General features: G+C 34.5%; 1 protein-coding gene across 1 annotated transcript in view; it reads right to left on the reverse strand.

The window, feature by feature from the left end:
* LOC115883435 (atypical protein kinase C-like) overlaps positions 1-5559 on the reverse strand; it is a 50364-nt gene extending 44805 nt beyond the window's left edge. The window contains exons 1-2 of the mRNA XM_030901797.1: positions 5277-5559; positions 2499-2790 (exon numbers count right to left, since the gene is read on the reverse strand). Of these exons, the coding sequence (XP_030757657.1) occupies positions 2499-2752 (254 nt within the window). The 5' untranslated portion in view covers positions 2753-2790; positions 5277-5559. The remainder of the gene's footprint in view (positions 1-2498; positions 2791-5276) is intronic.
* Positions 5560-11912: the final 6353 nt, after the last annotated feature.

Raw genomic sequence — 11912 nt, forward strand, 5'->3', positions numbered from 1 at the left:
TGAAAGAAAAATTATTACAAAAAATAAAAGTGTCATTGTTAGTGGTAATATTATTCTGTGAATTACTGTAAAAACTTTTTAATAACCATTTAAATAAAAATTTCAATTCAATCGTAGAAAAAATGTTGTGTGCAACATGTGCAAAAAGCATATTTGTTGCATTCAGCATGATTGCAACTCTCCACTTCGTCTCAAGCTGCAAAACTCATACGTCGTGCAACAAATATGTCTTTTTTGCACTAGTTACACAAATAACTATTTTGTAACTAATTGTTTTAACTTACACTCGTTAAAAAACCAACAAGAAATAAGAGATATTCCTATAAAATATTCATTTCTCTCATCTTTCTTTTGATGAACCGGTTTTAGAAAATAAATTGAAACCTTTTAATATTTTAGTATTAATAGAGAAATTAGTAGAACTAGACTTTTGATTACCACATGACAGATATTGATTTGATTATCAGATGACACAGAATTCGCTAAAAGATACGATCATAAAAATATGTAGCAATAACTGTAAACTATCCATTATGAATTAAGGTATTAGCTCAGATATTAGTGAAGGAATTAAGGTAGTATTGAGTAATAAAAAGGATTGGAAGGAAGAAACGCTTACTCAGCATGTAAAAGACCATACGATTACGTGGTATACTGATGCTTCCAAAACCAAAGCAGGGACAGGGATAGGAGAGTATCTGGGCCTAAAACTAAATACTCCGAGCCAATGGGCACCTACCCCAGTATCCTTCAGGCAGAAATTTACGCTATCGAAAAATGCGTACAATTTATCTTAGAGGAACTATCGAAACAGGAAATTGCCATCCTATCCGAGAGTCAAGCAGCACTAAACGCGATGAACTCAGTAACCATCAATTGGAAGTTAGTCAAAGAATGCCTAGAGAAGCTCAAGAAATTAGGCAAAGAAAATAAAGTCCTCCTACTCTGGGTGCCTGCTCACCAAGGGATAGAAGGCAAAGAAAAAGCAAATGATCTAGCTAGAAACGGAGTGAACACTCCACTAACTGGACCAGAACCGTTCTGTTTTCCCAACGGGAACCAACTGAAAGCGGAACTGAAGAATCTGGAAGACTCCATCCGTAACTTGGAATGGGTGTGAGGACACCTTTTCGAATGTCTTAGACCGTTGGAGGCAACGGTCTAAGACATTCGAAAAAGTTCCTCAGAACTTACGACCGAGAAAAATCAAAGGTTTTCCTTGATTTAAATAAAAACAATCTTCGGACTGTCACGGGGTTTCTAACAGGACACTGTCTCCTCAACGAACACCTCAGTAGGCTGAAGCTGAGAAACAACGGCGAATGCAGATTCTGTGGGAAAAATGGGGAAACACCAGAACACCTTATCACTGAGTGCGCCGAGACGACGACCATTTGTGCCATGACCTTTGATACGACTGAAGTCGAGGATAGAGAGCTGGCCTCTGTGAAACCGTCTCAGATACTGGCTTTTGTTAAAGCCCTGAGACTGTATGATGAGTTATAACTCGTTATAACTCAAGACAGGGAAACACACAAGATCTGTAAGGTCGCGGTGATTAACTCCCCTCCTAAACATTCTACATTCTACATCCAATATGACGTATGTTCACCAAATTTTAAAGCATGATTACGAGTCTCAGTTCCACTTGTTTGAATACGTCAATATATTCATTTCCCATTTCATTTCCTCTCATGCCAGCAAATATTGCAGTGACGTCAAAATTGATGCCACAAAACTAACGATTTAATGGACAAATTAGACCGGTTTTTAATCGTCCATAGAAAAAAATTTGTCCATAGAAACTGCAGTCCTTGCTGACATGGGAGGAAGTCAAATAGGAATTGAGTAATATTCACGTATGCAAAAGAGTGGACGTGAAACTGTGAACTACCGTGACGTAATTAAGCAGTGAAATTTGACCAAAGTACGTGTTATGTATTATTTAAGGTATCCTTGAAGACATTTTACTAAACTACTGAACACTGATAACGAAGAATGATATTTATCAGTTCAAAATTTAAAGTACACTTGCGGATTATTTTCATGTACTAACTTGGATAATTTAAAAGCATAAAGATCAGCTTTTTTCAGCTGATTTACTGTTCTGGTATTATTTTTTATAAGAAATATATAAATTCTCAAAATGTGTAGCTCAGGCGATTGTGGTGTAGCTGTGCAATCATTGAAGCAAATGTGTAGCAAAGTACATAATTGTGTAGCTTGTGGCAACCCTGATGAACACTTCAGTAGATTGAAACTAAGAAACAACGGCGAGTGTAGATTCTGTGGAGAAAATGGGGAAACACCAGAACACCTTATCACTGAGTGCGCCTAGACGACAACCATTCGTGCCATGAACTTTGGTACAACTGACATTGGACATGGAGAACTAACCTCTTTAAAACCGTCTCAGATACTGGCTTTTCTCAAAGCCCTGAGACTGTATGATGAGTTATAACTCAAAAAAGGGAGACTACTACTATACACGTACTCACCTGGACAATTGATGCTCAGAAACGACATCCTCCAACTCCGCCGCTGTCATCTGAGAGGTAGAAGTGTTCGGGATCACCGTAGTGTAGTTCTGGTGCGTGGTTGGAGGCGGTTCCTCCACGGCCTTGACCACCTCCCTTCGTTCGTGCGACGACGAATGCGAAGAATGTGAATTGGATTTTTCCGATTCCTTGTTACGGCGAGGACTACGCCCCCTGTCGGACACAGTGGTGGCGCTCCAGTAACCCCAAGCCATCTTGTGCGCAGCTGGTTAAGTCTAGTCTTCTTAGGTCACTAATTATTACAGGTTTGATCTTTATCGGAGGACTGTTTGTCTGCTTTAGTGTACACTTCGTTAGCCAAATGTTTTTATTGTGATCTGACGTAATCAATTTGAGTTCTATCAAATCGTAATAATGAACATTGGGTATAGGCTTGGTACATTGCAGTTGATTTCAAAAAATTCCGACCGCAGCGCTGTATACGGCAGAAATCAGAAACTTTCGCTATGTATTTCACGCCGCGCCGTCCCGGTTACAGTTTATGTTGATCGCATTAAAATAATATTGAAATCGTGACTTTGTCATAATATTTAATTATTTTAGTTTTTTGCTAGTGCAGTTATTGAAACTACAAAACACTCAGGTATGAGGTTTGTGTGATGTAACACTGTTTCGAGTAGTAAAAAATAAGTGAAAAAAAATCCGAACTAGGCGTTGTGTTGTGACAATTTCAAATGTTAATAAAATTGGCGAAAAAAAGTTAACGCGTAAAGGAGAGCGTAATTAGGGCGTTGTTGGGTGCAACAGCCTTCAATAACTCAACTTTCCCAGATATTCAACTCTCCCGAAACAACATTTTATAGCTTCATAGTTTCTCACACCGGTTTGAACAAAAGCAAAAATGGATTCAAACAGTTCGACGAAACTGTCAACTCAAAAAATTAAATAGACATATACTATGAGAGGATAAAATATAATTTGCAATATTATAGGTATACTTTTTTTAATCAACTAGTGATTAAATGTTTTGTGAACATCTAAAATTATAATAATTATATACCTTTAAAAAATTTCGTTATAGCCGAAATAGCCCCAATTACGACCCCAGTAGCAAAACCAGTGCGTAAAACTATGCTCGCTACCGTAGTTGAACTCATCTAAAAAGTTTTTAACTGGAATAATAAATTTTAATACAAGTTAGACCTTCTAAAGATATGAAAATACTTACTTTTTTATTTTTATTCTTAGAATTTTCACAAATTATACTGCCCAACATTTTTAGAAATATTATATAATAAATTTTTCGTAGATTCACTATTTAAACCCGGATATTTGTATATATCAGTTGTTTATGATATTCTCCGATAGTGGCAGCACCGGCAGAGAATACACCAAGCCTATAGAAAGTGTACACTAATGCAGAAAGTCAGCAATAAGGAACAAACCTTATGTTTAGTCGGGTAAATTGATCATATACAAATTGAAGGCTGATTGTATCACATGTGTAGTAACTTAACAGTGATAGTAACGCTTGTTTAATTCCAATTTATTGCTAAGAAAAAACTAAAAGTTAAATAACTCCGTTAGATGAAATGAAGGGGCATGCTTTGATCGATATAAAAGTATAGAAAGGTATGTTTTATAAAGAACTATTTCCAGGTTTTTTCCAGTTTATTTTGGAATTAAAATCTATGTAGATGAAATAATTGACCACTCCGACAACAACTCCAACAATAAGAATGAATCTTATTATTGATTAATTAAAAATGTTGTGAAACTGATTATTGTAATAAAATTGATCTTCGAATTGAATTTATGATGGAATTTACTCAAAGTAACGGATTATTATTTTGAACCACTCTGTATTTGTCACAGTTTCCGAGGTCTCAATGGTAAGAGTTGAATTTAAATCACCCGGTATATGACATCTACTTTTGGGACTAAACAACTTTTATTAATAACATTGTTGTATGTGTATTTTCTATTTTAAATAATTATACCACATTTTTTAAGCTTCTCTTGATCATAAAACAACATATCTACTTAAATTTTGACGAGTTTTCTGAGATACAAATACCATACAATCGAAAAAAAAGTCGTCAAACAGCCTGGGAAATGACAATCGATAATAATTTTGGCGAGGTCAAACCCTAGACGGCATTTAATGGCATTTTATAATTTATTTTTGTTATGTGAGTAAAAATGATTTTTAAATGCTGTAGTTTAAAGTTCGAGAAGAAATATTTTTTGGAAATAGATTTTTATGCCTGGAAACGCTATCCTATCCTTTTTTAATCTTTCTATAATTAATGTTAAGTTTGGAGAAGTTTTGCGTCAATTTTTAGTCGTCTAGAGATTGACATAGACAAAAGTATCATCGATTGTCATTTGACGCCGTTTTTTTTTCGACCATACGGTACATTTATCAAAAATATAAATTACTGAGAAACTTCAAAATAAAATTTCTTCCATATGTATATAAATTTACTGCACACACTATATATTGAATGAAGATATCTACGCAATAATCTACTATAACTTTCATTATCTTATTTGCGATTGAAGATGGAAAGAAGAAGTAACTGAAGAAATATAATATGTATAGATATGTCAATAAAAATGAAAAAAAAACTAAACAGAAAATTAAAAGAGTTAAAACATAGTAAGTACCATTCCAAGATCTGTCATGATGAACCGGACTGAACCACGTATAAAGCCATTACATAATTGTCTCTTGCATTTAACACTAATCTAATATGATTCAATAGAATACGATACCCAGTGTCCCAAGCAGAAAAATCACTATATTATTTAGAATTAATTAAATCAAAACACTATCTTATTTAAAATGATTTTCGATGTACCCGGTTTATAAGGCTAGAAAACGCACACGCAAGATTATTCCACCTTAAAAAAACGACGTCAATTCGCTAGTGTAACAATTAATCGGATCTAGGCACAAACGACATCAACGAGTTCAATTTTGTATAAAAAATTCAGTGTCAGAAAAGCTACGAAATATAAAACCTCGAAATAGAGAACGGGCAGGTTTGCATCGCCCGATTTTCAACCCGTGGAAAATCAGAACGAAGGGAAAATTGACAGGGCAACGTTGCCAGTTCTCGCATATTTCTTGAAATCAAAGATTTTTTAAGGAAGAAAATTATTGATATACTTATATGCGTAAAGTTAAGTTAAATATTTTAATATTACAGTTGCTAATTTTGCAAAAAATCAATATTTTTTTTAAACAATTTTGTCATAAAAAGGTTAATGAACCTAGGGTGAATGTATTCCGGGGTATTAAGGGGTAAAAAAAAGTGATTAATAATAAATTAAGTACTCCATCCTCTTAAGAAGATTCTTTTATACTCTGTATGTTTACATAACTTTTTTGTTGACATTAATCTGAAAGAAGGGCATCTTGATGAGACAAAATGAAAAAAATGCATTTTAAAAAGATTTTTCTACATATTGTTTTTTGGGTTTTAAAAAAGTTATATAGCTAACTAACGTGTACCTGCGACTTCGTTCGCGTCGAATTAACAATTTGTAATGGTGATGATAAACCAAAGCAAGAATTTCCATTAACATACAAACTGGATAAAATGTTCTCACATTTATGTCAGCATGAGAAAAACAATATGGCGATATTATTATATAACTTGGTAATATTTGAGGGGTAGTTTCATCTCGTTGGAATTTGACTTTCGAAAAATCCGTTTGCCAAAAATAAGCTTTTTACGTCAAACAGTTTAAGTAGAATCGTGGTTAATCAATTACCCAACTTTTTGGAACACCCTGTATGATTTTTCAAAAATGTTCAAAATATGTATAAAAACAAAATAAATTATGCGTGTCCAAGCGTTTTCCCATTAACTAACCGTTTTTTAAATAACAAATATTGTAATATTTGAAGGGCGTTTTCATCCTCTTGGAATTTGAGATTCGAGAAACCCCTCCTTATCGAACCTCTACCCCCCACAGTCAATCCGTTTACCAAAAATCAGCTTTAAACGTCAAGCAGTTTAAGCAGAATCGTGGTTAATCAATTACCCAACTTTTTGGAACACCCTGTATGATTCTTTAAGAATCGTGATTACTCAATGGTCATATTTTATGAAACACCCTGTATAAATTTTTAAAAAATCTTAAAATATGTAAAACAACAAAATAAAATATTCGTGTTTAAGAGTTTTTCCGAAAAACTCACCGGTTTTTAAATAAAAAATATTCTAATATTTGAGGGGTGGTTTCACCCCCTTAGAATTCGAGTTTCGTAAAATCCCTTCTTATCGAACCCCTACACCCTAAAGTCAATCCGTTTTCCAAAAATCAGCTTTTTACGTCAAGCGCTTTAAGCAGGATCGTGATTACTCAATGACCAGATTTTTTGAAACACCCTGTATACATTTTTAAAAAATCTTAAAATATGTAAAAAAACAAAATAAAATATACGTGTTTAAGCGTTTTTTCGGAAACTTGACCTTTTTTAAATAACAAATATTGTAATATTTGAGGGGTGGTTTCAGCCCCTTGGAACTGGAATTTCGAAAAATCCCTTCTTATCGAACCTCTACACCCTAGAATCAACCTGTATGCAAAAATTGAGCTTCTTACGTTAAGTGGTTTGAGCAGGATCGTCACTTAAGGATTTTATATATTAGTATAGATTAGTGATGAGTGAAATATCGGTAACTGTGACTTTGTCACTGATATTCTATAATCACAGTCACGGCCTGTGACTGATTTGAAAATAAACGGTGACTTGCTAAAGCGTGACGATTACAGTTAATTGTGATTTCTCTGGCAACGAGAAAATACTTCACAGAGCGGGACGTCGCGCGTCGCCAACGCAGCTGCCGATGGCGCCAGTCGTGACTCAGTTCACAGTCACGAGTCACGACGTACGTCTCATAGGATAGATATCTGACAAAGTGATCTAAAGACAGTGACTGTTAGAAGTGATTTAATTTTTTATGTATTTTATATTTTATTACTATTTTTTTTCACTACGAATCGGTTTGGTTCCTTTTTAGTTTAGCAGGTTTTTTTAAAGCCAAACATAAAGTTTTACCTTTATACTGTTTATTTTTTTTAAAAAACTTCATTTTTTATATATTTCGTTTATTTTAATACAAAGGAAAATATTTGTTGTTTAATGTATTACTTATCTCGTGTTGTTAAGTTTCGTTCGTTATGGTTATGAGCATATTGCATATTTTATTCTTTTCCCGTTGGTTTTTTTTAATAAAAAAATTGTTTTATTTTTATTTTTTAATATACCTTTTACCCACTGTTTAGTGTTTTCTATTTCAGCGGCCTTGGATAAAGGACAAATACAAATTAGTATAACAACAACAACAGAATCGTATCATTCGTATCGTATCTTATATTTTAGCCGTGATTGCGATTTCGGATTCATAATCATAAAGTCGCAGTCACAGTTAAGAGTCACAGATAATACAAAGTCGCTGTCACAGGTAAGCCTGTGAACAGAAAATCACGGTTTGGCTCATCACTAGTATAGATGATGTAAAATAAAAAATAAATAAATGATAATCATACCATTAGATGTTATGCACAAAAAAATCCTTTTTCAAATTTAAATTTTTTTGTTATATTAACCTCTTACTAGAATCACTTCAACTAAAATAGAAGATGATTATATATATACTCCAGGGTGTCACAACTAACATCGCATCCCCACGCCTAACCGCCACCTGATGCGATCAAGAACATCTTCCTCCTCCAAGTTACGGTCCTCCATTGCCCTTCTGATGGCCTCATTCCAGGATCTTCTAGGCCGTCCTCGTTTCCTTTTTCCAGAAGGTGACCAGCTGTAGATACGGTAGGGCCATCTTTGGTGTTCCATGCGTAGCAAGTGTCCAAACCACTTAAGGCCCCTCTGTTCGACTCTGCCACGCCCGCCTTACTTGGTTCGGACTTCTCCACACCTGACCAAATATACATATACTCTCCTAGCATCGTATTGCCCTGACCCTTTTTCTTCGTCTCTGTTAAACAGATAATATCCATTTTATATCTAGCAACTTCGCCCGCAACTTCATTTGTTTTAGTTGAAATTCCCTGAACATTCCAGGTACCTACTCTCAATGTCCGTTTTCGTAGCGTATTTCGTTTACCGTTATTTCCGTCCTGATTCCGAGGCAACATGTTTGGCTTTTTAGCGTTTGTTTGTTTTCCAAGTGTTAGAAGTTGCTAGTCTAACGCCTCAACCCCCAACCTGGAGGACCAGAATTTTCTGTAGGGGTTTATTTCCTTAGCCGCAAGGTTCCAGTTTTTAGGCGCCGGAAATTCGCCGTCACCCTCCTCCGTTAGCTATGTAACGCACACCCACTGTACGCCACTCATTGCCCAGGAGTCACGACAAGGACGTAGAGGTAGGATTTGTTGGTCCGTCCGTTTAGACTTCGGGCATTTCCCAAGGTTTTGATGTGATATAGAGTGCGGCGCTATATATATCACCCTCAAGACCCATAAACCAACCATACGACTCCCAGAAGATCATTATTTTTATTGAATTAATGTTCCAACCGAAAGTATATAAGAATCCAGTTGGGGTTGAAACTCTTGGTGTTACAACAGCAAAATAAAACATTAATTTACCACGATCGTTAATTTCTGTTTCAATATTGTTTCATTATGTACTCGTGGTTTAAAAGAATGTTTGAGAATGTCAATTATAAATTTGTGTAGCGTTAATATTAAATTACAGCAACTATTAAGTAAAACACCTCACCGAAAAGGCCGGGTATTTATGAAATTTCATATAAGGATTGTAATAAAAAATGTGTTGAGCAAACTAAAAAATTGGCGCCGGGCGGCACGTATAGCCGCCAATACTAAAATATATGTTAATAAAGAGTTGGTTTGGTTCTTTTAGTTTCAAAGTAAAGGAATTTTTCCAATTTTGGTCCGCGGTTATTTCCCCTATCCGCCACCTGGGGTCGCGTCCGATGGGAGTTTGGAGTTCTCCACACGGATTTTCTCAAAAACGGACTAGGAAACACGGAATATCTTAAAAACTGCGACTTTGACTGATTTTGATGTTATTACAAATTTCGTTGCAAATATTATTCCTAATCTTAAATTGAAAACAGCGTTTCACTAGCTACTGTAATTTTGAAGTTACGATTTTTTAAAATTTTTAACCCCCTCCCATACCCCTTTAACAACCACCCACCCCCACCAAAAACTAATGGCCAGATTCTCAGGTACCACAGTATTTTTGTGCCAAATTTGGTTAAAATCGGTTTAGCGGTTTTTGAATTATCGTGTTACAGACGGACAGAAAATATGGCAGAGCAGATAAAGCTTGTGTTCCTCAACACATTTTTATAATAATCATTGCATAGAGGTTAATAATTTAAAATTAATTAAACACTAATTTGAGCAGCGAAAGTAGACTTAGCAAAACGCGCGTACAGTGTTAAAAGTGTTTTGGTGTATTGTGGTGAATTAGTGTTTTATTTTGCGAAAGTGTATTTTTTTATTTTAATCAATATAAGAAAAAGTGTTTTTTTAACTTTTTTAAATATATTTTAGTAGGATTAATGTATATTTCAATAACAAAGAAATGTCAATCACATGTATCCAAATTATGATAGAAATAACAAAATTTATGTTATGTGTATATTTTCAGTAATATTCATCTCATTGTGTCTGTACACAAAAAAGACAAGCATTTTCATATTGCAGAATTTAACAATAATAGAAATGCTTATTTTAAAAAGAAATTTTCTTATTTCTGTGTTACTTACTGTAAGTAAACGTGTTGAAATCATTTTTCAATTTCTATTTATGGTATGAATTTACTGAAATCCGATTTTTTGAACGACGACGTGGCAACGCTGCGCTCGACAGTAAAATACGGCGCCCTAAATCAATAGGGAAGGATGGAAGACGAAAACATTAAATAGCAAAATGAGATATAATCATTTAATTTTGGTTTGGTTTGGTGAATCGTAGAATCATATAAAAATTGGAACTTTTCTTTCTGACCAATTTCCTAATGTTTTTTAAATTGCTTTTTTATGGATTTACAGAATTCTGGTGCTTACGTCAAAACGCGCTTGCGCACATCCCCTATTAAGAACGAAAAAATAAAAATAAGTATAAAGTTAGTAAAAATTAATTTAAAATTACTATTTAAGTAAAAATTTTAAAGAATCTAATAAAAATAAAGACAGTGAATTTTTTTATATGAAAATATACAGGGTAGCGTTGGGTCCCGAAAATATACAGGGTATCACGAAAAAAACCAGCGTTTTGAAAGAAATTTTCTAATTATTTTCTTTTTTCAAATGCAACCGCCACCAGTTTTGCCGGTGCTGGTGCTGAAATCGATTGGAATATAAATAAATTAGCTCCTTAACCGGGTGCGCCTCAAAAGTGGCTCACCCCTATAATTTTTTTATTTTTTTCAGATAAAACAACGAGATTTGGTATGTTAGTATATGACATAAATTAGGATTGATTGACATATTTAATTGCCTTCGGTCACTTCCGGTTTCACCGGAAATGACTACAACTTTTGATTTCTAAATTGCACCCTGGGTATTTTTTTACTTTGTTCGATAGAAAATGACACTCTGAATAGAATGGCATATCATATGTCAACTTTTGATATTTTTGCATATGGTTTATTTGAAATTGTAACATGCGGTTCATAACGACAATTTGACTCAAAATACCAAGTATGATATCAATATATCGATTATTCGTAAAAAATGTGTAAAAGGCGCAATAATAAGAAAGAGCCAGGAGTTACGTTTCATAGAGAAAAAAAACAGTCCACTCCGCCTTTTTAGCGTTTTTTTTTTATTGAATTCGATAATTATTATTCTGACATTGATATGTGCTATACGTCGATACTAGTTTGGTACCTTTTGTTAATATTTTAATGTTTTTTCGTAATTAATTAGTACGATACCATCGCATACACCATAGGCGTAGTCAAAACATTTATCAAAAATATAAATATCGTTTCAAGCGGCTATGTTAAGAAAAATATGTGCACTGTTTGGAAGAATGGTCACAGTTTAGTCTTGGGTGTTATTTGTCCTTGTATTCTTTAGTCATTGCATCAACTCTAACTTTAGTACGCCACGCTGTATATGTACTTCATTTAGAATTTTAGAATTTAGAATGAGTGGGAGGGGGGTTAATCACTTCAACCTTACAGATCCATCGTGTCCCCCTTTCTTGAATCATAACTCATCATACAGTCCCAGGGCTTTGACAAAAGCCAGTATCTGGGACGGTTTTATAGAGGGTAGTTCTCCATCTCCAATATCAGTCGTACCAAAATTCATGGCACGAATGGTTGTCGTCTCGGCGCACTCAGTGATGAGGTGTACTGGTGTTTCCCCATCTTCCCCACACAATCTG

Source organism: Sitophilus oryzae, unplaced genomic scaffold (genome assembly GCF_002938485.1).
Source record: "Sitophilus oryzae breed Bouriz unplaced genomic scaffold, Soryzae_2.0 scaffold_1902_pilon_pilon, whole genome shotgun sequence".
NCBI lineage: Eukaryota > Metazoa > Arthropoda > Insecta > Coleoptera > Curculionidae > Sitophilus > Sitophilus oryzae.